Genomic DNA, 27,989 nt, shown 5'->3' on the forward strand with positions numbered 1-27,989 from the left:
TATATATTTCGGACTTTGTACCATCTTCTTATTATATAAATTAAATAATATTATGAAAGTGTCCGGATTTTTTTGTGTTAGTGAGAGAGGTGTATTTTTTTGCTTGTTTTACTATATGAAGTGAATAATATATATTACTTAAAGTATGACATTACTCAAATATGAATTAGTCAAGAATGTTAATTGTCTTTCCCCCTTATTTTTTATACCTCTTGTTTACTGCTTAGTCATAAAAATATAAACGAAAAAGCGGTAGAAAACAATGAAAAATAAATTGAGCATTTCGAGAGTGTCTCAGTTTTAATTAATAATAAGGTATCAGGGTGGCTTCCGGGACGGTGTAAGAAGATCACCGAGGGCGCAAACTAGGCCGGCGATTGTGTCCCAAATAGTCCCGCGCCCGGCAGAGTCTGTTGCGGGGGCAGATTCCCCGGGGACCCCCAGAGACTTCCGCCCGATGCGCGCCCCTCAGGCATACTCGGTCTCGGTGGAGAGGCTCCTCTCGCCCAGAGAACATCTCTCTTCTCCGCAACAATGCTCCTCATCCGGGTGCCCTGAAATGAACTAGCTATAAGTAAAGTTCAACGATTGTGCAATTCGATAGTTTCACAACTATTTTAAGAATTTAATATTTTAAAGATGGTTGGTGAAGCGCACTAATGGATGCACTAAGTTGATTTGGGTTTAAGCTGTTTTTTTATGAATGATTTACTATTCGGTCAGATAATTTAGTTTTAGGACGTTTTTTTTTATAATTCGCTCTAATTGTAAATAGGGCTGTGAATATGACTTTTATTACAGGTATTGAAACTATGAAAATACCGTTATTTTGATATTAGAGCGGTTTTAACTGTTTGAACTGTGTTTTGTGTAAAGAGTCGAGATTTATTCACATATAAACTATAAAAATGTATGTTTTTTTATAATAATTGTATCGTTTGCAAGCTTGTACTTTGATTTGTTTTATTTTAGTTATCTTTATATTTTAGATTCACCTACAATGATCACGAGTTAAAAAAACAGTGTCTTTGAATACGTGATCATGGCAAGTACATCACTGCCAAAAAATCAAATAGACTTTATCGCGAAGAAAGAAACGAATTTAAAATAATATATATGTATATACTCACGAACCTTTAAAAAAATATATAGATGTTAATTTATTAAACATTAGATTCAGTAAAGAATTTTAGGGTTTAGTTTGACATACCTGCGATTTATTTGAAATATAGTAAACAATTGTAAAACAGTTAATCTGCATATAATTTTACTTTACAAGTTTTAATATTTATCATGTATTTTATATACATATTTATTTGTATGTGTAATTCCAGCATGATTTTTTACTTTTATTATAATTTTAAAAATCAATAGAGAATCCTATAATAAAGTGCTTTAGGAATTACCACTAGAAAATATATTGATTAACATTTCCACGATTGTAACCGTAACCTTAACAAAAACGCCAACAAATATAAATAGTCACAGATTTTTGAAAATGTGAATTACGACCCTCAATCTGAGGGTCGTAGCGTATATAATTATCGCGGTCAAGATGTCTATGCTATTGTCACGCCTGAGCAATATAATTGTTCACGTTCAAAGCATAGTAAGAATCGTAAAGACCGGCATATAAAAAGGTAGACCATTGTTTACAATATTAAAACGGTTCACTCTCGTGAACAGGTACGGTTTTTTTCCTAACGCTTTTTGCTAAGCATACGATCACAGATATATCCTACGGACACCAGGATAGATCTGTACGAGTTTCGCCACACACGCAAACTTTCTGAACTTGGGCATCAGTCTTATTATTTTTAAAAAAAAAAAACCGGTTGTCATATATTTTTCAAAAGAGCAAAAGCTTGCTATAATATGTAATGGTTTTATCTGTATGAAAAAACATTCTTAAGAATGGAAAAACATAATCATGGTGCTCGACAACGGACAGACGACGAACAGACAAACCTGTGTATTTTCTCACCGCCAGGCACCTGCGATGGGCAGATCCGTCGGATGTGCCCGCGCGTGTATGGCCAACTGATAGGTGCCTCAAGCGGGCGCAAACCTATCCTTTCAAATAATCGGGGAAAATAAACACCATTCGGCAAAGCTGACAGTGGCTGTTTTTATTAACCTCTGGACTACTTTGGGCGTATGTATGTTAGAATAAAAAATAATTACAGTAGAAGGCTTTTTATATCACTATGAAAACAACTTGAGGATTTATGTAATGATTTTAAAATCGAAGTTAAATACATATTTATAAAGACAAAAATCAGCTTTAACTAAATGCGATGTATATAATGCATTCTATTATATTATAAATTATTTTTTAGGGAATGAAAAATGACAAGTACTAAAAAATCAATTAAAACCTAGGAATCATTTTGATTGAAACTTTTTAATATGTAAAGATTAGTAAAAATCATTATAATTCACAACTGAATGAATATAACCTTTAAAAAGATGTAGTACAGCAATTACTAGTACTAACTTTCCATTAAAAAAAACAATCGTACTTTATGGATTTCCTAGCTTGTTAAAATAATTTATTATGGATATTTTTCTTGTTGGAAAACTACGTTTCAATTGAAGACCAACTTGTTGAATATAAATGCATTGCATTATTAATGGGGTGGAGAATATTACCAAGAGTACTTCACTTCAAAATTAATTGCACGTCAAAAATTTCATACAAAAGCACTGTACAAATTTGCTGAATATGATATTATAATATTTTTCTTGAATTCGTTCATATTTACTAATCAAGAACATCTGTTTTTAAGCCGAATTGAATAATATTAAAATTACCTTTTATACAACTAGTTGATAAATATCTTATCTTTTTTATACCTTACATTTTGCTACTATTTTATATATTACATATTAATATAACATCTATGAAATTATATTATTTGCACATGCTCGCGTATTCACGCTGAATTAGCATTGAACGATCACATTTACACATAAATACAACTCTGTAAATATTATAGTACTTTTACTTATATGTTTGACAATTAAGTATATTATTAAGTAAGATTAGCTTTCCGCTGATTTCGTAAGGATTACTATGCTAATTATATATAGTGATAACGTATTTTCTAGGTAAGCTATTCTAAAATTTCTAGTTTCAGGTAATACATACTTTTGGAATGCTACTTGTATGTTAAGTGTTCTCTACATCATCTATTTATTAATTTGAGTTAGTAAATAAACACATTCTAAATGTTCATACTAAGTGTATGTTTGTAATCTTGTTGTACAATATATTACATATATATAATAGTAAATTGGACTTCGTCTCTAATTTGAAAAATACAACTAACGTAATGACGTTTCATTATATAACTAATATATTACATTACTAGTGTGCTTTAGGATACTTAATGTTTATTTACTAAATAATTAATAAGTATATCTAATACAGAATAAAATTTCAAATAATTAGCAATGTAACGTTAAACATATTTTATGTTAAATTAAAACTTATTCTATTGTAAAATAAGAACCTAAGATATTAATTTGCGTTCTCTTGAAAATTTACTGGACTATGTCGACTAAAGGGGATTCGAATATAACGATTTAAGAGCTCTTAGAAAAATTCGTACAGATATTCGAAAATTATTGAGAGATTTTCATAAGCAAACGAGAACCACATATTTTCTTAATAAAAAAATATGATAATCTGTTTTGTAAATATATTATACGTATTTTAAAACCAAATAAAAATTGATAGTTGGTATTATCCATGTTATAAAGTTATTAAATTCCCCCTTTAAATGTAATCCAAAATATATATGTATGTAATACTATTTAATTACAAAACGCAATGTGAACACACAAATATATTATAATAATAAATATTTAATTACTTATTTTACAATTTTATTCTGAATTTAAAATATAACTTAATTGGGCCAATTATGCATGTTTGTATAATATATTATTGATTTGTTTTATTCATAAGTATTACTATACTTTTGTACTCCATATTATTTTTTTTATAAATTTATACAATTCATATACGTATATAATATGTATTATAGCAAACAAATTATAAAAAATAATTTTATTGAATTTATATGGTCCAGATTTTTTCAATTGAAAAACTATGGACGAAGAACTGGCAAATAGGTTGTTAGAGTACCAGTTCTAGTTATTGATTTAAATGAATTTATTAGGTTTGCGATAACGCTCAATCATCTATTTGATTCTGAATATACTAATGGACATAGTTGAAATTTATCAATGATACAAATATAATATGTACATACATAATTTGGTGCGAAGGCTTTACTACTCAACTCAAGCAGCGTGAAATAAAAAGAAAATCGTCTCAAAACTTAACTGTCCGACCTTGTGTTGTGTAATCGTGATTTTTTTGTAAGCAGGTGACCTAACACTCGAAGCGTCAAGGAACCGTAATGGAAGGAAGCGTTCTCGTATTCAGGTCGTACGGTCGAATTTGGTCTCGTTTCCTTGGCTCACAACATCGAATTTGGATTAGGTTCACAACAGCTCAATTAGAAAGACCCAAGATACCATCGGGCGTGGGCAGGTCATCTGAATACGTGCCTCTAGAATGTGCGCAGCCTATGCTTCTCTGGTAGCTGAACAGCTGTCTCTCCAGGCTATAGTTCTCGGCTTGGAGTGTCGCAATTTCACGTCTGTGGTACAACAAAAGAGAAAAGTGAATTATATAACTTATTTACGGTACAAAGAACTTGCTTAATACGAGGCACTACGGGGATCTAATTGAATCCATTATAAGCTTTTAGAACAATAATTAACCCTTGTTAGTTGAATGACACTCTTGTGGTGAAATTTCATACGGTTTATTTCGATTGTGTCATGTTTTTGTATGTATATGCTATAATGCGGAGGTTAACAATTTAATTTCCGGTTTGATGCGGTAAAAAGAACCACAATTTACATAACATAACACAAGAAATGATTGATATACAGCTATGGCTACAATAGTGAGGAACGTTTTTAAATTCAGCTAATAATTTTAATAGGTTGTCTGGCAAAATACAAAGAAATTTATGTAGTTCTACCTTACTAATTTAATAAAAAATAATCACAGCATTATTATTTATTCCATAAAAAGGTCGTTCTCACAAATAGTGAGAAGTATGTTTAAGTAAATGTGACTCAGAGGATGCAAAGCTTTACACAAACCGTGTAAATTAAAAGTGGTTTGATTTTCCTATTCACTGCAATATTTACACCAATCAGAAGAGTTAGCCTATTTCTTGATGCCATAAAACATGGCATAAAAAATATTGTTGGGATGGGTATGACTGATCTTGAATTGTTTACCTCTGACTCTATTACCTGTTATTCATGCTCTGCTATCGTGTTAGATACTCTACATATTATTTTTTGTAAACACGTACTGCTCACTACTATAATTTGAAGGAGTATTTAGTAAACTTTTTTATTTGAATCTGTATTTCAAGATCTTAAACATCTTCACGTTTGTATTTGAAACATTTATATTTCATTTTTTTAAGCCTAAAACCATACAAACACACTTATTATCAATATTTTAAATTGCATTTTCACAATTAACAATATAATTAAATATTCTCCATGGCATCTGGAGCGTTACTGACAGCTTCGCAGAAACTGACATCCGCACAACGTTCGCTTGACCACATTATTCATAAAAAATGTGATTTAATATACATATGCTGCTTTACATTTTGTCCAATTTCACGTGACTAGCGCAGCCGCGACATTCCGGAATTCAATTGCCACTCCATACATATACCCTTTTTCGACGAGGGCAAAAGGGGACCTTAATATGGTGAATTTTGGATTAAATTTTAAAGGCATTAAATATTTATCGAATAAAATTTCGCTTTATGAATAATTTTCAATGGCTCTATTTGATTTGCTTCCGAATATTACATATATTAATTAGTGGTGTGTGTGTTTATAAAGGGTTATTAGATAATTATAACATAGTTCCTCTCGTATTAAACATTTACTCATGGGGTTAGAGACACACATATGTTTGGATTTTTGGCATAGTTAACAAAGAAACCTCAAACCTCATCTGGTAATTGTGGGTCCGGCATACGTCGTCGTATTTGTGATATGTGGCCTGGAAAAGCAGGTAGCTCTCGTCCCACTCGATCTGAACGCGTAATTGCGATTTGTCAGTCAGGTAAGGACATCCCGGTTCCCGAATCTGAAATTAATCAAGGTGCGGTAAGTTTCCGATTCGGGTGTTGGGCCCGATCGATCGAGGGTAAAAAGATTTTCGCGAACACCTTATTGCGAATCAAACGTGCCCGCGCACACATTGATCGAAAAACTTTTTAATACTTCGCTTGGCGGGATTACATGGGCAACCATAATACTCTTCAACTTTTATCCAGTCTACAATTCATATACACATACATACACAAAAATATAGGCACCGTAGTCAACATATTTAATATTAATTTATTAGACACAGATACATATAAATATATTATACAAATGGTATTCATATTTTACAATTACCTCCCAATTATCTTCGCCACATAAAATTGGCAAATTATGAATTTACGTAAATTCACAGCAAAGTTTCTTGAGTCGTTCATCTTAATTTTATACACTAATTCGTGTATTTTGCTCCCATTTATATCCCATATTTTTGCTCATAGACAATGTCTTTTGTAAATTAGTTATATTTGTCTCTCAGCACACTCAAGTGCTATAGATGCTACGTATGTCCGTTACATTACGACAAAAAACTGTCATTGTGACTTATTTATTGAAATGGGAAAGTCAAGGCGTATTTGTAAATTAATGCCGATTGAAGCAAAAAGGATATTTTCTTGTTAGGATACAACCACATTGAGGGTTAGTTTGTACTGTGTTAATACACATTGATTCATGAAGTAATGCAATGTATTTTTTTTCTGCTAAAAATTAAAATTAGATTGTACTAGAGTAGACGATATAATTAAAATGAATTAATGTTACCTTTAACATGAATATAAGTAATACTCAATCGAAAATAAATATAATTAAGATATCTCAAAACAATATTAAATGTGAAATTATTAAAATAAAATAATAATAGTAATAAATCACACCTCAATCACATAAATATCACAGTCGTCAATCATATAAATCGGCTTATAAAAAAAGTATGTCACAGTTTGAACAAAAAAATATAATTTTCTACGCACTCCTTTCTCAATTTTTTACGCATTCTTTCGGATAAAGAAACTGAAAATAATAAGTAATATATTTTTTTAGAATAAATTGCCGAATGGTGTTCCGGCACCTGGTATAAAAATTTAGGAGGCATCCGGAAGTGGTCGATCGAAGACGATGTGGTACTAGATTTATTGTTTTTAATTTGGCACCCGTATTTTCAAAACTATTTTTTTATGTTTTTTTTTTTGTATCGAAAGTGTTTTAATTAAAATAATTTGTAATTAAAATATTAAATACAAGCAAATAAAAAAAATATTATGTCAATACTGATAACACCGGAAATACCGGTATTGACTGTTTCCTCTCTCGGTAATACCGATATTAAAAATTTAAGTATTATTTCAACCCCTACATCAGTGCTTCTTAACCTCTTAAGTGAGCCGCACCCCCTTGAATCTGAAAATTGGTCTCCGCACCCCATTGAAAAATGTGCTTTGATTTTTTAATTTAAAAAAATTCATTTTTTGCGAAATTTATTGTTTATTTAAAAAAATTGAATTTTATATATCAAATACAAAACAATATTATTTTTATCAATAGATAGGCTGCTGTTGCTTGTTCATTATAATATTTGTGAAGCGAGTCTTTTTTTTTAAGAGACGCGTAAATCATCACTTGAATTTAAGCGATTTCTCGCTTTAGTTTTTATATGCAAAAGCTATGAAAATCCACAGATAGTGGTGGCAAATGGTAGAAGTGACTGCAATGCTTCTTTCGCCAACTGTGGATAACATTCTAACTGTGGATAACATTCTAACTGTGTACACCAGAATTGTTGTAATTCTAATTGTTCAAATTCTATTTGAATATGTCCATTGTCTCGCATTTCAAAAAGATCGTCTTTTTTTAAATCACTATCATGCATCGAATTTAGGTTATATAGAAATGGATCCAGTATCCATCTCTGAGTTTTGATAATATTTCTAGTAGAAAAATATCCATTGAATGATTCGCTCAATCGTTTCAAATGTATTGCAATGTCAGGTATAATTGTATTTTTTTTCATTTTCCACAACAATTGAATCAAGCAAGGGAAAGTTTGCAAAATTCGCGTTTTCAACTCGACATATCCAAATTTCTTGTTTTCCAATAAATAAAGATAATTTTTCACTAGCTATTATCATAATCTTTTTATCAAATCCTTGGATTGATATGTTCAATTCAATAAATTAACTAAACATATATGTTAAGTAGGCTAGTCTCAGAATTGTATCCTTACTCTCAAAATCTTTTACTAAATCACAGTTTTGACTAGTCATGAACTGAATAATTTCTTCACGCAATTCAAAAACTCTGTTAAGCATGCGGCCTTTAGATGTGCATGTGCATGATGATGCAACATGCAATACGTTATTGTAACTTGCGGTAATTCTCTTTTCATGTGTGAAAAAAATCCGGAATTTTTGCCTGACATTGCTGGGGCCCTATCAGTGCATATTGAGACAATAATATTCATTGGTAATTGATATTTTAGAAAAAAATCTTTGATATAATTGAAAACATCAATTCTTCTCGAAGTCAACTCCAGTGGCTCACAAAATAGAAATTCTTATATCATTTCTTTTACATATCGCACAAATACCAAAAGCTGGCTGCAATTATCAACATCAGTTGACTTATCAAGTTGTATGCTTACTTTTAGTGGACTGACTTTTATGTCTTATTATTTGCAGTAAAATATCTTCACTGAGATCTTGAATTTGCGATCGAATCAAATCAGAATCTAATACAGTTTTAGCTATTATTTATGCACAGGGTCTTATTAATTCCTCAGCGATCGTGTGAGGTTTTCTTTTCTTTGCACACAGATATGCCACTTGATAGGACGCTTCTAACAAAGGCTTTTGAATTTCTGGCTCGCATAATTTTAAGATAGTACCACTGGTATCAAATCGAGCCTTTTTTGACTTCAAACTGTTCATGCTATGCATGCAGATGGTTGAAATGCTCTAATAACTGATGGTTTGAGATTGCAGTTTCAAAATATTATGGAACATAAGATGCATTAAGGTTGTTGCGTACCATCTTTTTCTGTTTTACAAGTGAATCCATAAGCAGCATACTTGTCATTCTATTGGCATTTTTTTATATAGTAGGGTTCACTATAATCATTTAAATTATTTAGAAATAACGTTTAAAAAAAATTAACAAAATATTATTTCAAATTAGTGAGAAAAATTCTTACGTTTGTATTATCAATGTATCCTACTCGGCTTGAGTCACTGACCAATTAATAATGTATTAAATAGGTAGTAATGTTCATAATCGGATGTTTAAATGCGTAAACGTGTTTGTTTCAAGAGGTTTCTCGACAAACTGCCGATGACACAGAAACAATAGTAGACTTAGGTAGAGAGTAAGAAAGGAAGACGACAGTCCCCGGGTGCTCTCACCCGCTTCCTCAGGTCGTGTGTAAGCCAAATTCGGCTCATTAGCGACCCTAGCACGTGAGTACATGTTTCCCATCGACAGGGCCGATGGTCCGCTTCCAGTATCAACCTGGGTCGCTCAGATGGACGACCGCGGTTGGTTTCCCGGTCTGGAGCTACTGATGGTCCCCCAGCATCACTATATTTTGTTGGAGAGATCTACCTAACTCGTTCGCACTTATTATGTCCTCGTGTGTGCTAGTGATCGGCACATTTTGCCAATATGCGCCGGATGTAACACAGATCAACGACTGCCTATGTATGTGTCGGTGATCGCATGCATAGCAACGAAATATTTCATTCACGTATTTTTTTTTTGCGAAAAACCCATAACCCCAGTTTTTGTACGAGCTTTAATACCCCAATAACGCGGTAATTATTGTGGTAAGTACTGTAGTTTTCAAATATTTTATTATCAAAAATTTAATAAATGATATTTAATAATTTATATTGTTACGGGCTTCTCCCGCACCTCCAATATACCTTCCCGCACCCCCAGAGGTGCGGGCACCCCCGGTTAAGAACCACTGCCCTACATGCATATATATTTTGGGTGTATATAATTAATTTAAATTTATGTAATGATTAAATTTTATATTTCATAAGTGATACATATGTATAAAAAGCTTTCAGTTAATTAACATTTTATGTAGTCTTAGCTAAATTTTTGATGGGTACGATAGTATAAATTTAGAATAACTTACATATATTTATTAATGACTTAAAAACATGGTTATCCTTAATTAATTTTAAAGCATGTACGTATGTATTTAATATATACAAATACACATTTATTTTAAATAATAAACATATATTTCGTGGTCCATAGAATAATATTTCATACATATAAAATCGTTATAGATTGTGGCAATCCTTTATAAACTTACTTTACAATTCAATTGAATGTCTACAAACTTTTTAAAAGTGTGAAAAAACATTAAACCTTTATATACTTTGATACGGTATTTCTAAATTTTACAGATTTATTCTCAAGGTTTCAAAAATATGTATAGGAAAAACAGATTTACTAAATGAGGCTATTCTAGAAATATATGGGCGCAGTTAGGGCGAATGAAAGGGAAACCCAGAAATTGATAAGGGCAACCTCTCATCATTTCGAGATCGAATGACAATATTGCCTCCTGATTTTGATTCAAGATATGCATTTTCCTTCTGATAATAATTTATGGTTATTTGATTTACGTCGTGAATAATAAAACATCATCTAACAGCATTCCATATTAAATATGTATAATTGAGTTATTAGATGTTTTAAAAGCAAATTTAATTAAACAATAAAAAATATAATTATTTTTTATTTATATTTGTGAGAATTCGATTTTTATAAATTTATGATGTTGCTTTCTTAATTGTCAATCGGCAATCAAGAAAACTTTGTAGAAGGCCTAATTGACAGTCTGTCCTGAAGAAAACATAATTATCATTGTTTTCACGCTGTACATGCATATTTTCTTCAGATCTGGATAATTTTTCGTGTGTCATTCTGACAAGAAGATGAAATCTCTGATAATTATATTATTGTTTTAACTTTTAAGGCTTTTTGTCAAAATGCGTTCCTATTTATTTTTCATAAGTGTGAAATTCTCGCTTGCATGACCTTAGCGTTAACTGCGCAGCCGGGTGAACCTCTCACAAACCCATTTAGAGTAGCCGAGTATGTAATATTCCTTAACAACATCCGCACCAGCCCATGCAAATGTATTTACAATGTATAATACCACACAAGACACCATTCATCACAAAGGACGTTATGCGCTCAATATTCGGCGCACATGCGTCGACTTTGAAATAATTTCCCAAGCACATTGTATTCTTGGTCGTTTGCTTGCACGTTACGATCGTGTCGCGTCTCGGCGAACATATCCAGAACATATTATTGCCCGTCCCTTTTCAAATTTTGGACCTTAGCACGTCGATCTTGGGTTCCTTTCTCGCCTAGCAAAATTCTACATCCCCTTCTCCGCGTACCATATCTTCTCGGCTCCGTGCACGCCAAAATCGAAATTTCTTCTCCAAATTATGATTTCGGGACGCGCTCTGCCGAATTCGATCTAATTTGCAAGTCATATCCGCGAAAGGTGCACGATTGTTGGGTCTAATATATGCAGATCTCGTATTTACAAGTCGAGCTATGACTTTGTAATTGTACAACCCGCAACTGTCTTCAAAAGTACACGCCCTTTTTATTTATTATAATATGTTTTTACTCTTATATTATATTATGTTTATTGAATCAATTGTAAGTAACAATTGTATTAAAATATAAGGTCAAGTACAATTAAATATTGATAGTATATAATCTGAACAGCTTTACATTATATTTTGAAATGCAGACAAATGAGCTATATTATGTTTAAATTTTTTTTGAAATTTAAAAACAAATACTAATTAGTATTTGCTTTAAATTTTTTATATATGTCTTGTATTATACCAACAATAACATCTTTAAATTATCTTTTTATTTTTCAATATAAATTTGAATAAATTACTATAGAAATTCAGCAAATTTTATTTAAATTTACTTGAGTGTCTTAGTTTGCTGATTCAAAAGTATTAATTTAATACATGAAAGTAATATTTTGCCATCAGGCTAATTATTAGCTTTGTATAATGTTTATTTTTAAATATTTTTATTATTTATACTTTTTATTTTGTAATATATTGCATGTTATTATATTATATATTCATACATAATTAACACATGTCATGGAAAAGTTATTGTATTAAAACATGCATGAAACACAAAAGCGTTATAGATAAATATCTCTGGATAATAGCTAGGTATTATATTCGTGATTTAGTGCAATGAAATGATATTTTTAGAGTAAAGAATAAAAACCACTAGCCACTTTGAATAATTCGAAGCGGCGTAGACGATAAGTACTAGGGACGTTGGCGTCGTTGAGAGGATTTCTTTTTGAAAAATTGTATAGCTCAACTTGGAAAAAGCTCGCAAACCTATAATTTATTTTTAACTGTGACATTTATTGAAGAGGTGTATTATATACTTGATGCCATCGAATTATAAGGGATATTTTATATTGTTGCAACCAGCATCGATAATTAGCTATTGATAAAATTTATATTATTTTTATCTGATATATCCGAATATAGTTTGTTATTTTAAAATTAATATCTTAATAAAAAAAACATGTTGACTTTTCCTTGCAAGGATGCGTAAAACCCAATAGCAATACTTGACCTGAATAACAAGCAGGAAAACTTTTCATATTTCCACATCCTGCTTCGGAGATGTGCAAGGACGTACTTTTCCTCTTTGGCGCACCTTTCATAAACTTTTGCAAAAAATCAATAGCATCATAACAAAAGCGCACCAAAAAAATATTTCTTAAAAGCAAAATGACAATAAAAGTATAAAGTAAGCGATTTTTTCACGAATGGTTTACAAAACTATCAAATAAGGTATTTATTTTTCAGAAAAAAATGTAGAATAATGAGCTTTATGATGCAGTTTAAAATCTTAGCCCAGTAAATATTATTATATTTCTACAACATAAATACCTATGTATATAAAGTTATATTCATTAGATATGACATTTATTTAGCTCTCAGCATGTAGTGGCTTTAAATTAAATGTCAAAGTGTAAAACGTCCTTTATTCGAAGAATGCAAATTTACACGTTTTACATAAAATTAATTATAAATCACAATAAATCAACCTACGTAATTTTAAAACACGCCTCTATTTTGTTTTATAAAAAAATTAAGATGGAAAGCAGAACGAGGGATTATAAGATTCGGTTGTAATGGCTTAATTAGCTAATTTTGGTATCGTTTTGTGTTTATTATATCTAATATACCTGACGCTCTAGAGAAATACTAATGAAACTCAATAATATATGTAGTACTACGGGGGGTTAATTCCGCTCATCAAGCCGTCAAAAGCTGGGTGTCCGCCTATAGGGTTGGACTCGTAGAGCCCAATTACTGGTAACGGCAGTGGCGCATGCCACCAATGCTAAAGTAGTATATCCCTGCATCCTTCAGTAGTTTGAAGAAATGCTTAGCGATATACAAATTTCTGCGAGAACTCAGCGAATCGTATCCTAAAGTTCCAAAAAGACAGGCGCTGTGATACAAGAGCGGATAATAGCAAAATATCCTATTATAAAAGATCTCAACAATCTGAAGTTTTTTGATTATGAGGGAGTATTTTGCTATTCAAAGATTTTAAATTAAAAAAGGCAAACGACATTGAAAAAATTACACAACATAGTTTATATGTTGACATAAGCTCATCTACATAGAGAATCTGAATTATATTGTAGAGAGAAAGAATCAGCAACAGATCGAATGCAGCTAAACAATTTTAAATCATCTGCATACAGAAAAAAAGTTGAAAGACGAACCACATGCTGATGTTCCAACCAAAGTTGCCGAAAGTAATTTAAGACTATTGATATCTTTGGATATTTATAAACAGCTGACAACACCGCGACTGATCTATAGTTCTTAATGAATAGTTTATCACCCGTTTAATATAATATATGTATATTTATCTTTATTGTGAAAGGCTTTATTAATTATCACAAGTACAGAATAGCATCGTTGTAAAATGTACTATATATATGTAGCATATAAAAGCATTGTTCTACAGGTGGATTTTTCCATTGTGAATAATCAATATTCTAGTTGTTCTTTTATGGCATGCATAAAACAAACATCACCGGTGTGTCATATTTTAACTCCGACATAGTATATTTTTTTGCTATTCATTCGTGGTCATATTTTGTAATAAAACGAGAGTTATAAAGCGGTAAAAAGAAGCCACTCTCCAGACACGTATTTTTACTCCGACATAAAAGCAGAAAAGTGAACAGTATTATGGAGTATAGTAATACATGCAGCGAACATGGGCACTTATACATAGAGTACCCCGACGACAATCGTCATTTTTTATCCGCAAACATCAGCCACGACTTCGCATCCGAGTAAAATGTCAAGGAGACTGATAAGTCTTCGGACGATAATGTCGTCGAATTTTTCAGACGGGAGAACAGCTCGTTTCCATAAGCTAAGGCATTCAGTCATGTATGTTAAGTGCATTTGTGACGGCTCTTAGAACGTGCCGTCGGTACGTGCTTTTTCGAAGTATAATAATTCCAGCCTTGTTTTAGGCTATTGTCAAGCCCCTCAATTATAGCCTTTATAATGTCAAACAATAGGGGAATGATATTTGTTTTATTTTTATATAAAAAAATATATTTTATGAGTTTTACGAGGCCATCAATTTTTGTAGCATATTTGATGTTTATATCGAAAATGTCAAATGTCAGTTTGAACCGTTTGGTTTTAAAATAACATTGGCTTAATTATTAACATGTGTAATGCGTTTGAAAGGTTATGACTAATTGAAAAGCAATACGATTGAATTACACATTTATTTGATGAGTATGCAAATTCTAATTTTTAAAATATTTTAATTTAAATTCTAGATAGTAATTTAAAATAAAATTTATCAGGCTATTTATTAGGCTTTTAAGTTAATTTGTAAAAAATGATGTTATCGTTACTTAAAATAATTAAAAAAAGTATATTATTGAGTCTAAATTCGTTTTTAAGTATAGCAGAAACAAATTGACATAAATTTTTGGCATATATGACGTATGCATTCCCTATTGAACTTGTAAGTATGATGTTTAATATTTTATCGTTCTTTTTCTTATTATGTATACAAAAATACACTATTTTTCGAATCAGGAATAAAAAAATTGATGCATATGTGGAGAATAATGGTAGAAAAAGATGGCGAACATGTAATTTAGTAAAAAATATTAAATGTTTTAATTTTTAGCTCATTTAACTCGCACCCCAAGTTATTTTGAGAAAGATTGAAAAATGTTTGTTTTTCCTTATTTATTTATTTTATATTATATTGTCACATATTAGAAAATTAATTGAGTTGATACGAAGAGCTTCTTAAAAAATAATCTATGAGAAAAATATTTTTCATGCAATAAGAAAAAGAACGATAAAATATTAAAGTTCAATAGGGAATAATATTTTTGTCAGTGATTTATGTCAATTTGTTTCTACTGACTATTTTTTTTCACTGACTATGATTGCCGTGCAGTTTAATGATATGTTTGTGCAGCTTTTATTGCAAGTGATGAAATTCAAGTTGGAGTATAATAGTTAGTCTAGTAAGTAAAATAAAACATATAAGCAATGTAAATCATTGAACAAAAAATCATTATTCAAAGTGAAATATAGCATGTCGAACTACAATGTTTTCTAAAATTTTCTCTGTGAAACGTTTAACGTGTCTTGCGGGATCAAAAACGATCTTGCAGGACATAAAACATGGCATGTGAGTGTACGTGCACCGCACAGGCCATGAAATATGAGCAAGAGGTCTCGGCCCTGGGTATTGAGTTTTACGGTCGAGAAGGGGTTGAACCCTGGAGGTGCGGGGTAAAAACTCCTTGTGTTACATCGCCATACGGATGGTCATGATTAATTAATTCCCATAGGATCGAGATCGATGCCCGAATCGGGCCAGTAATCGTGTTTAATGGGATCTGCGTGACTTGACGTTCTATTGTCGAAAGCCATACAAATTACGCATATATTATATACAAGCCGCCGCCCGCACGATCTATTACATTGTCGTAACAAGATTTTTATATACATAAGTGTAAGCATATACTTGTGAGAGGCTATAGGGTAGATTTTATGGCTCAGGCATGCATGCGTTATAAATCTTTGCAATCTGTCTTTTAAATCGCCATAAAGTATTTTATGTGACATCTTGCTATCGCGAAACATATACATAATAACTATTTATTAAACGAGTAATTCAAAATGTACATTCACTTTTATAACGTACAAATATTATCTGTTGACACAGTATTATCACGTTTAGATACCGGATAGTAGCATACATTGTACATTGAATACAATAGAAGTAACATATGTGGTTCAATATACATATATATATGTTACTGTGAATTTATATTTTCACTAGTATAAATATAATGTCACTAATGTATCAAAAAATTGATTTACAATACAATTTCACTGCTCGGTATCAGTAAAACTGTATTTGTTTTACAAACAAGAAGATTCACAGTATTTAGTATTTCTTTTCGAGAAAATGCTAGGTTGAGAATTCTCATTTTGCAAAAAATATTGTGATTTCTCGATATTTGTATAGAGCCTTTTCTTGTTGAAAAATAAATTTGTACAAATATTTTTTAATGTTTTACAACCACAGCATTTTTTATACTGCTGCCACATGTTTGACAATAGGATTGCTATTTTGGAAGCCTTTAATAGAGGTCAAATGCATTTGAATGCCAAAAATTTCTCTACTACAAATTTGAGCTTGTGTTTTCTTTATTTATTAAACATATGTATATCTATGTATGTGATTGAGGCAATGGCTAGCATATTTAAAGGCGATTATGTATTTGACTTCATAATTCTTTTTATTTGCCTTTTCGCTTTAATTACAATTCCAATTTCACCTGGCCTTAACCATCGCAATAAATAAGTTACAAGGAGAAGGACGTTAACGTGACAGAAAGTTACTTAGGAGTTAAACAGTTGACAAAGGCGTAAGATGAAACTGCTTAAAATTCACCGGTAACTTTTTTCTTTATATATTTTAGAACATAAGTGTAAATTGTACTTTCAAACATCTTTGGTCAAGCAAATTATATGTTTTCAGAGAGGGATTTATAATAATCAGATATTATATAAAAGTTTATGAATGCTCAGTATTTATTATATCGTAGCTTTATTTTTATTTACATATGCATATATATTTATACGTACCTCTTTTACAGTCACGTCTGTTTCCATAATAATCCCCTCGTCTGAATTTTCTTGAGCATAATAGTGTGAAAATGGAACTCCAGGCAACGGAAGAGGTTCTGCTGGACCACTCTTGTGATGTCGTAATATATAAGCCGTCCAGCTCACGTATCTGCGAAGAGATAAACATATATTATTTATAGAATTAAATGTGCACGTTTACAACCCTTTTATATATTTTATTATTCACCACACATGAAAACTTAATCGTTGGCGCAATGAAATTCGCTCATACGAATACGATAATATTACAAAAGGTCAAGCGTAACATTTTAATTGCTTACGTAAAAATAAATACAGATTTTTATTTAATATTCAATGATGGTCAAATAAGTTCAACTTTGATAGAATTTCTGCATACTACAACTTCAGAAGATTTCACAGTCGCTGGCAGCAAACGTTCTTTAATTTATATTTCCACTTCGATATTCCCCGTTAGAAATTTAATATGCTTAATGTGGCACTTTGACGATTGTAAATGGAGCTCCGTTTATATCGAGAATGTTGCAATATTGCATGTCTGATACTAATCCTCGTTTAGATATTAAAATGTTAAAAAAATATTTGCTTTCCATACAAGTTTTTTTGGAATAAGTGTATATTGTTATACATTGATATATACATACATGTATTTTAAGGCAAAAGGTTTTAGAAAATTTGTATTATTAGAATGGTTTCGTACCGGGATTAAATTAAGAATTCTATCATATGTTAAATTGATAAAATTTAACTATAGAATAACACCATACAATAAGAACAATTTTTTGCCACAATCATCAAACAATATGTGTATTTTTAATCCGTTATTTCTCTATATGACCTTGTTATTTGATAGTATCAATGTTTTTTTTGAAAATCGTCGGTAAAAAAACACGATTTTTGACAAAATACTAAAAAAATATTTCAATAGAGTAGGATTTCTATAACTTGCGATGAAACACTACGTACCTAGATTCTAAAATTTAACATTGTATATAAGTTTAATGTCATGTAAATGATTTACATATAGTTTCGATTTAAACTAATTTGTATTTTAATCATTAAAATAAAACACACTTACTTGAAAAATTTGTAATATTTCAGCGGTATGCTGAATACTTTACACATATTTTTAGTCTAGTTTTTAAATCCTTTATTCAGATTTATGAACAAATTTATCAAATTAGCGAACTGATTTGACAATTTTGGCAACGTTATATTTTGCAAAAAGATCAAATATGTTTAAATGTTTTTCGCGGAACAAAGCTTAAAAACCCTGCTTAAGAGTATATATTAAATCATTTTTAGGCCGAATTTTGGGTCCAGATTTTGTAGGACACAATTTTCAGTATGAAATCGCTGTAATTGTTTTTAATATTTTTATAAAGTTCTTTTATTTTAATCATAATCATGTAAATGGTCGATGATAATGTAGTCGATTTTATCACTTTTTACGGCAATGTGTCATATAAACATTATTTTCCTCGAATTAACTTCTAATTGCCTGAGTACAGATCATATAATATATTGTATAACAAACATAATGAATGAAAATATATTACTGATCATAAATTTACGTAATTAAAAAAAATTCTACTTCATAAATATATATTGTATATTTAATATGTTTTTATTTTAACTAGTGTAATTTAAATACTATTATTAAAATTTCCCTTGGGGTGCTGTAGCTCCAAACCTTATTAAATGTGCCGCTCTTGCAGAATTACATTATAAAATTGTCAGTTTTCTCTGTCGCACTCTGTACAAAATCTAATATCACCCAGTTGTTTATTCATGTCTGTAATGAAAAGTTTGCAACGTTTTAGGTTTTGTAAATAATCCCAATTACCAATCACAGGCGTCCGCATGAAGCGCATACGTATTGAAGGGATTTTCCTAGATTGTCTTCGCTCGCAATTTAATTTCCATAATGGAGGATTTTCCGAATGAAAATGTATTTGTCTGGTGTTGTGGCTGCTTTTGTGCCGTTATTGCCGGTCGTTGAGCCCCAAATGAGACCTTAAGGCGAAATGGGGGCCGGAGCGTGTGTACTTACACTTATGATCGCGCAAAGCGAACGACCGCTGCAAGGATTGGCCTTTATTGTAGATAAAAATCGAATTTGACACAAAAAAATATAATCAACCCCAACTAAATGTCACCGTGTCACGTTTGTCGTAGTAATAGAAACGCGATCGTAAATTGATTTACTGGACGATGAAAATTATGAATTATATGTGCGTACTATAACGTTTCGGATTGAGGTAATCATGATTTTATTATGGTTGTCAAATTTGCTTTTGTTATGGTTGACAAATTATGTAATATCCTAATGAAGGTAATGGATATGTATTACATACATACATAATATTCATTATAATATACTTAATTTAAATATAATTTTTTTCATAAATTAATGAAAATAATATTTTTTAGAAATACTTTATGATTTATACTTTTTTCCTAACCTATTAGACAGGGAGCTTATTTTTGTTAAAACAAAGATATTTGTTATGCAACATTAAAAAAGTGTTGTCCGTAGTTGCGTCCATAGGCTGCAAGCGTATCTGAAGTGCTCAAAAGTTGATATTTTTTAAAAAAGCTTTCGTATATATTACACTTATGCTTTAACATTAAAACAAAACATCGATTAAAAGACTTTCGCAATTCTTCACTTTATTATATATTTGTATATAAAAATCGTAATAATTTAAAAATAATTAATTTTAATATTTTCTCTGAATGCCCACTATTTATTTACTGCTACTTAAATAATAAAATAAACACTATACTTAAATTAAATATATAATTTAATATATATTATATTATATTTATTTTAAAGAATGTAGGTATTTCGAATATTTCAATATTTTGAAGGTTTCATAAAATATAATTTTGTTTTGTAGCTTTAGTGGGATCAAAGGTTAAAGTGAAAGGATAAAGTGGGCGTTTTTTTAAGTGTTAATATAAACCAAGAGATGAGAGCATTAAGAATAAATACATTCTGAGAGTGAGATATAAAGTAAGCATCAAAATTAAAGTATCTATGTGTATAGGCATATTAAAATTGCAAACTCTTCTGTATTAGTAAATGGTTATTGAGATATAGTATTGAAAAGGGGTAATTGCTATGAAAATAAAAATATTTATTTATTGTGTAATATTCAATTTAAAGTTAAAAACACTCACTTCAAAAGTTCGAGATATAATCAAAATATTGTGAAAGTTTGCTTGTGCGCATCGGATCGTTCATTATATCGATAACAATTTTGCGATGTCTTTGTTATGGAAAAACAAAACTTTTAACGAAACTTAAAAAGACGAAACCTGTTGAGAATAAAAAAAAATCTTAAAGAAAAGCACTTGCGAGGCGTTATTATAAGAATTTGAGAAAAACTAATTTAAAGTTAAAAAGGTGTATCGTTGAACAAGTTTGACAAGTTATAATATGAATTGTATGAAATGAGTCTATTATTTATGGAAATGATTACTTTTATTACATATAAGTTTATAATTTTATAAAAGTTTGGTCTTTTCTCGGTCGTTGCGCTTATACTTGAGCTATGGAAATTCTGTGCGAATGCAGCTTATAATAAAAATCTGATTATTTTTGTTACTTCGCTAGTGAAAATGCGATATAAAATAATCTATGAGAGAAGCATTAATATTGCAATTCAATTTACGAATTCACGTAAATTAAGGACTCACTGTATATCAGTTAAAAATTTGATCAATTTGCAGACCAGAATCATAAGAACTGAAAATTTTTTTAGTGAGTTATACAGTATATGCAAAATCAAATATACATATGTTTTTTTATACTCAAAGCTTTAATTTTGTAAAATTAGTCTTACAATCCACTTTCTAGTGTTAAGTATATTTGATTAAGTAAGAATACTCTCAATAATCCAGGTAAATATGTGTTAATTGCAGTAAACAATAATATTATTATAGCGTTTCATAATAATCTTTTATTGATTTTAGAATATTAGTACGCAAGTATAATTCCATATATTCATACTTTTTCGTTTAGATAGACTTGCATTACTATTAAATCTCATGTGAAATCCTTCAAGTAACGATTTATTTGATTATATTGCGAAAAGTTTAGGTACCAATTCCAAAATCATTGACCAGCATGATAAATCAGTGGTATACCCGAAAGATAAGGGCTAGAATCCTATATGAATTTGTAGCATGTCTGTGCGATCAGAACTTCTGATTATTATATATTTATAATTCCGATTGACCATCATAAATATGGTTTTCCTAGATTTACCCAATCTTACTTATGACTATTGTAATAAATTAATAAATAGCTGCAATGCAAATTAGGGTTATAAAAAAAATATTAGGCTAATGCACGTATTACATCCAAATACTTGGGACATATAAACTAACGCAAGATTTGAATTTGTGCAGTAAATATTGACAGCTAAGAGTTTAGGGTTAGTAAAAATAAATAATAATCATAAATAATCCTATCCTATGTACTTTGTGATTCAATAAATAAATAACAATCTAAAGACTAAAAATGTTTTCTATTTAATTTAAATTTTGGGACACCCTATACAAGATTTTTTTACATATCGTATTTTGATATTAATCAAAAAGCATAATATTTGCAAGTTTTTTTTTGTTTTAAAATGGTGAGTTAAAAGCGGCGTTACATGGTTATTTTAATAGGTTTAAAGATTCGACTTTGAAAATGTTTCTTAAATTGAGTTTATAAAATATTTAAAAATATTCATTATATAGAATAAGGTTGCGAGCTTTTAAAATGACCCACGATATTCAAGCTATCGAAATAAAAAATGATTAATATAATTTCATCAGTGTGATTCTATACATTTTATCAAATGATCCCAATCGAGTTCAACGTAATCGCCGAGTGTATTCGACAAAACAGATTATCTGTGTGTAATTTTAACAGGGGGGATTAATTGCCAGTTCGATTTGACGACGCCGTAAAATGCGAAATCTATGTAAATGGCATCGAATATCATTATATCGTGCGATTGGGTCCGTTCCTCTAAATCCCCAACGCACATATACGTACGTATAAAAAGCGTAGAATATCGCTTTTGGGTTTATTCCCGTGCAAATGATGCAAATGGACAATAAAAGCTCGTGAGTGGTGAATGGCTTCGGGACAAAGCTCGACCGGAATGATTCTCTACAAATCCCAAAATGGAAATAGCATTTGTACCCAAACGCTAGCGACTTATTTGTGCATGAATTACGATTTGAGGCACGATTTCGTGGGATGTATTGGAAGTAAGACATCTCTCCGTGAATCTTATTATTAAACGAGGGCCTATTCATAAAAATGTACACAATCAAATATATGACCGTATTCACGAGTGAAATATTTCATTGATATATTGGTACGCCTATAAAATACCATTTTACGCTATCAATTCACATATACAGAAATAAATCATACCAAATATGATTAGTCACGCGAAGAGTTATTGTGATAAATCTAACTTTTCATGTTCAGGGTAAAATTTTTAGAACCCTTATTTTTTAGGAAGAAATAATAAAAAAAAATACGACACATGAGCAATTTATAGAATTATTTATCTGAAAAATATAAATTATTATATAATTGCATTTTATGTTTTAAGAAAATTCTTTGATTATATTAAATATTTCATAATCGTATTTATCTGATCCTTAATAATTACTAAAACAATTTTAACTCGCAAAAACTTTTCTTATAGAAAGCAGTTTGATAAAAAGGAAGATTAAGAAATATTTGAAAAGCAACATTAATTAACTCAAAGTATTAAAGAGCCCTTAGATTCTAGACTTAGAATATTAAGTAGAGTTGGTAGTTTTAATGTTTCAAAGCTTATAATTTTACATTTAGGCTCGTAATTATTTGCGGTTAATTTTACAAATTAATAATACAATTTTAAAACTGTTTACTATTTTTTATCAAGGCTTCTAAATTATCTATTGATAAAATTGCTAAAATAAAAAGGCAACTATATGACGAAAAAGGGCTTCATAAAAAAAGACTGACGACTATTTTTTTTTTGAGAAAATGAAGTATTTTTTGCACTTACTCAAAAGGAAAACCTTAACTTCAATTTGAAAATGGCTGATTTATAATCTCTAGTGCATACCACTTTTTTAAAGAGTACGTTTATGAAGCATACGAAGAGAAAAATTAGCCCAAAATTTTTGGACGAGCATCTGTAAAGTATACTCTTTGCATTGGTACTTTTATTATTAACTCAGATAAACTCAATGTTCATAATAAGAATAATATGTTCATATATTTGTGTAAATAGTAATATTAAATTCTATGTGAGGCCCTTGATAGTTTTTGTTGGATAATGTGGCCAAGATTATCAAAAATTTAGACACCCCTGCTGTAAGGGCTCCTTTTTCTTAGGCCTTGTGTTTATGTCACTGTTTCACTGATTGTGATTGAATTTTACACGTGGTAATATTTAATATTATTGTTCAATTTAAATCATTTTTACTGATATTCCAATTAGTAAAAAAACAACAATTTAGTTAAAAGGTAAAAACTAATCAAATGTTAGTTAATAAGCTAGCTATTATATTATATTTAATTATATAATGTCAAAATAACGTATTTAAAACACAATAGACAAAATTACAACGTAGTACAATTTACAACATAATTTTTTTTTTTTACATAGCTAGAATGTAAATTTCTTTCTCAAAAGTATTTTAAATCAGGTATTAATATAATAAGGGCAAGGTTCTAAAATATTAAAATATAATATTTTAAAGGTCACAAAGTTCATACCGTTAACCGGAATGCTATATTTAAATACGTATTTTTTCAGTGGTTGTGATGAAGTAGAAATAAATTTATTTGAGTGTAATAATAGAAAAAACCTCAAATATTTATATCGGAAAATGCGTTGTTAACATTTACCTGTTACAAGCTTAACAATTTACACGTCAGCGTCAGAGCAAAATAAAGCTTCGAATTACGTAAAATTCTCAACTCAAAACTCTTTCATATGAAGCATAAAGCGGTTCGAAATTCGTAGAAAAAATGACGCAAATATTTGTTTTATAATTTTTATGTACAAATATTGTTTTTACAACCGTAATACATTTTTGATATTTAGATAGTAAATGGTTATATAACTGTTTTTTATTATTATTAAGAATTAGCATCACACTCAATGCTTTTATTTTATGGCTTCAAATTTATTACTTTCTATACAATTACATTTTGTATTAAATGTATATTTAGCAAACGATCAAGACTAACTAACTAATCACATCTAAAGAGTTGAATCGCCAGTGAAATTTAATGATCTGTAACCAGGTGATTACTGCGGTGACGCTTGCAATACCTCAGAAAAGAGAATAATTCATTTTTATTTATTGAAAGAAAATATTTGCTAACAGTTCTTTGAAAAATAAAATAATCTACTTTTTAAGAAGTAATATAAACAGTTTATTACAGAAAAAGTAAATTTATAGTGATGCACGACTAATTAATTCTAAATATTTTCTTTAAAGAAAATAGTTGCTAATAAGTAAAATATTTTTTTTTTTACATATGTGTATTTATTATATATAGTCCCCAAGTTTCGCCATTGTGATTTTGATGTACGCAAACTTATTTTCGAGTAATAATTAAAAACATTTACAGATTACTTTATTAAAATGTCTTATTAGGACATGCAAACAAATGTAGAACTTTGGATAAGATAGTACAGATTTATTAATATTATATTATTATTTAGTATAATAGTTTATAAAATAATAAATTGATCAAATTTATTTATAGAGTGTGTCATCCATATGAGCAAACTAATTTTCTTTCCAGTTAGGGTAAAGTGCGTATCCAATTTACCATGACCCATATTGTTCGACTCGGTGTATGATCAATATTGGCGTAGTCTTTCAGGAAACAAAGGTAATTATTCGGTTGTGCGAGTATCATTGATCCTTTGTGTCTCTAAATACTAATTGAATGGTAATTGGATTGCGGCATTGTTTCGAATCGCCAGTGTATTTCTATATGTATATTATGAATATACATACACGACATTCCAAACTAGTAGACTGTGTATACTCAAATTTATAAAAATAAACTTTATTGGGATTAAATTGATCATAGTTTAAGGTTTTATAAGGCGTTAATTGTGGCCAATTGAAGAATTTGGCAAGGCCACATTTAACAACGGTTTGGCCGTATACAAAAGACGTTTAATTTAAAATAAAGGAAAAGCGCTTGAACGGGAATAATGGTAGTCGTTAATAACGTGTACTGCAACCTACAATGAAACGTTAAATGTGTTGCGAAAGTAATTTGTCTTCTTTAATATAATATTAAAATTTCCGTCGCACGCAAAAAGGGACATTCTAAAGTTAAGTTTCGCAAAACATTACAAAACAAAATTGCCTTCAATAGATTAGTGTAATTTTGTTTTATTTATAACTTGGCCGGGTCAAAAGTTACTTTTTAATTATATTATTTAGATTTAAGTTATTTTCTAGAATACATTTAGGGGCTATATAATATTATAAATGTTATAAACCAAAATGAATGGTAGTAAAGAGCTTTAATGCTTTCGGTAAAATTAAAGCCGTCAAAAGGCTTCAATTTTACTTTTTATATCCCTGAATTTAAAATGAGCGTCGATTTCGGTTGAAAAGCTTTAATTTTCACTTTAAGAATTTCTCGTTTTATGTCTTTTAATGTTGATGGATATCCTGAATTGCTTTTGTCATAATATATGATAAATTTGTCTAAATACATTTCTTTCAGTGTTATTTTTAATATTTGTAAAAAAACTGCAAGTGACTCCAAAATGGACAAACGGAAGTTTATTTTTTTTTCAATAATGCAGAAAGTTTACTTAACGATTTCTTTCTCTGTTCACAGAGGATTTCGTCGTTTATTCATGCAGGATGGAAGGTCGAGATTAAAAGTGACCTTTCGTCCCTTTTTCGCTCGTGAAAAGAGCAAAGGGAACGGCTGGTTCTTGTTAATTTTGGAGGCTTATCGTTGGTTCTAACCAATAAAAAAATAATGAATGAAAAAGGGATGTATATAAAGAGGCGAATGAAGTTGAATTTAGAACCGCAAGTGAATCACCTGTTTATACGTATATATCTACATATCGAAATGTTTGCCTCTAAATTCAAATTAAATTACAGGTAAATTAAATCAATATACAATTCGGGGATTTTTGGTATGTACGATTTATGCATGTTTTTATTCAGCTTGTTTGTTAGGTTAAATCTGCTTTTTAGCTAATAATGAAAAATGTGTTCTTTTCGAGAAAAATAATTCTTTCAACTCTTGTAACGATACTGGATATATAGCTTGTATTTTCATCCCACTGCTAAAGTTCTCACGATATTTTATAAAGCACACAGAGTGCTCTCAGAAATATATAAAATATGAACCACGAGAGAGGTAATAAAATAAAAATATAAAACAGAAGCAAGACTTATAAACAACACACCAGTGATATTATCGAATAATTGAGCACTGTAAATATTGTTATAAAGTTGTAATAACCTCATTATTTACATTAAAATTACTAGTTTTCAACCTCTGTATAATAAAAGACATACTAATGTACATGTAAGCACATATGAAAAAATCTCAATCAGCAGTACTGAACCGCTTTGGTATTTTTCTAAAGACTTTTGGTCCTTTTGTTATCTCTTTGTTGGTGTATGAGCTTGTTACATACGTTTGAGTATGCAATTTTTGTTAATATTTGTACCTACATATGCGTATATATAATATATAGAGTGTATAACATATATGTTTTTTGATAATAAATTAAATATTTTCACTTAACAATAATTTTAAATTAAATAATCATATCATTGTTAATTAAATTAGTATGCGTTATATAACTAATTTGCAGAAGATTATCAAATTTATGGTAAAATCTGTTTATAATTATAATATGTGTCTTTTCAATCTGCATTGTGTTTGACCATGCCATTTATTTTGTACAGTAAGTGTATTGGGCTCATACCTATTGGATTAGTTAATTAACTTAAGCGGGCCTTAATAATAGCCACAATAAAATTTTATAAAAAGCAGGTTGTAAAAATATATAAAAAAGTAAGTAAATAAATTATAAGGTTTGAAGTTGTGGGGAGTGCAAGCAGCTGCATCATTAAGTCATTCAAATATTAAGAGAAGAAAATAGCAACTCATGTTGCCAAAATGCCTAATAACAATTAATAGGACATTTATGTAATATTTGTTAATTTCACAAACTATTTGTTAGCACATCCACTAGTTAGCATCATAAAACTGCCACTTTGTGAGTAAAGGATGCGTTTTAAACAATGCGTCTATCTTGCATAAAAACTGCTATTGTCACAGTTGAACAATTAAGCGATGAAATTGGTTCATTAATATATGCATCTGTGATTCTTCAGAGACGATTTGAGGTGGGAGGTGATAAACCGATTCAAGATGGCAGACAATCAGAGGCTTCCGAGGCAAACCGACAT

The 27,989-nt window shown here is 29.9% G+C and overlaps 1 protein-coding gene across 2 annotated transcripts in view; it reads right to left on the reverse strand.

The window, feature by feature from the left end:
* Window positions 1-215: 215 nt before the first annotated feature.
* LOC148227368 (uncharacterized) overlaps window positions 216-27,989 on the reverse strand; it is a 161,335-nt gene continuing 133,561 nt past the window's right edge. For both annotated transcript variants that reach the window (XM_088201797.1, XM_088201798.1), the window contains 4 exons: window positions 17,478-17,628; window positions 6,066-6,205; window positions 4,582-4,673; window positions 216-554 (listed from right to left, as the gene is read on the reverse strand). In XM_088201797.1, coding sequence (XP_088057923.1) covers window positions 469-554; window positions 4,582-4,673; window positions 6,066-6,205; window positions 17,478-17,628 — 469 coding nt within the window. In that variant the 3' untranslated portion in view covers window positions 216-468. The remainder of the gene's footprint in view (window positions 555-4,581; window positions 4,674-6,065; window positions 6,206-17,477; window positions 17,629-27,989) is intronic.

This window comes from Plectrocnemia conspersa, unplaced genomic scaffold (genome assembly GCF_051122295.1).
Source record: "Plectrocnemia conspersa isolate PC_06_02 unplaced genomic scaffold, ASM5112229v1 ptg000013l, whole genome shotgun sequence".
Classification (NCBI taxonomy): Eukaryota; Metazoa; Arthropoda; class Insecta; order Trichoptera; family Polycentropodidae; genus Plectrocnemia; species Plectrocnemia conspersa.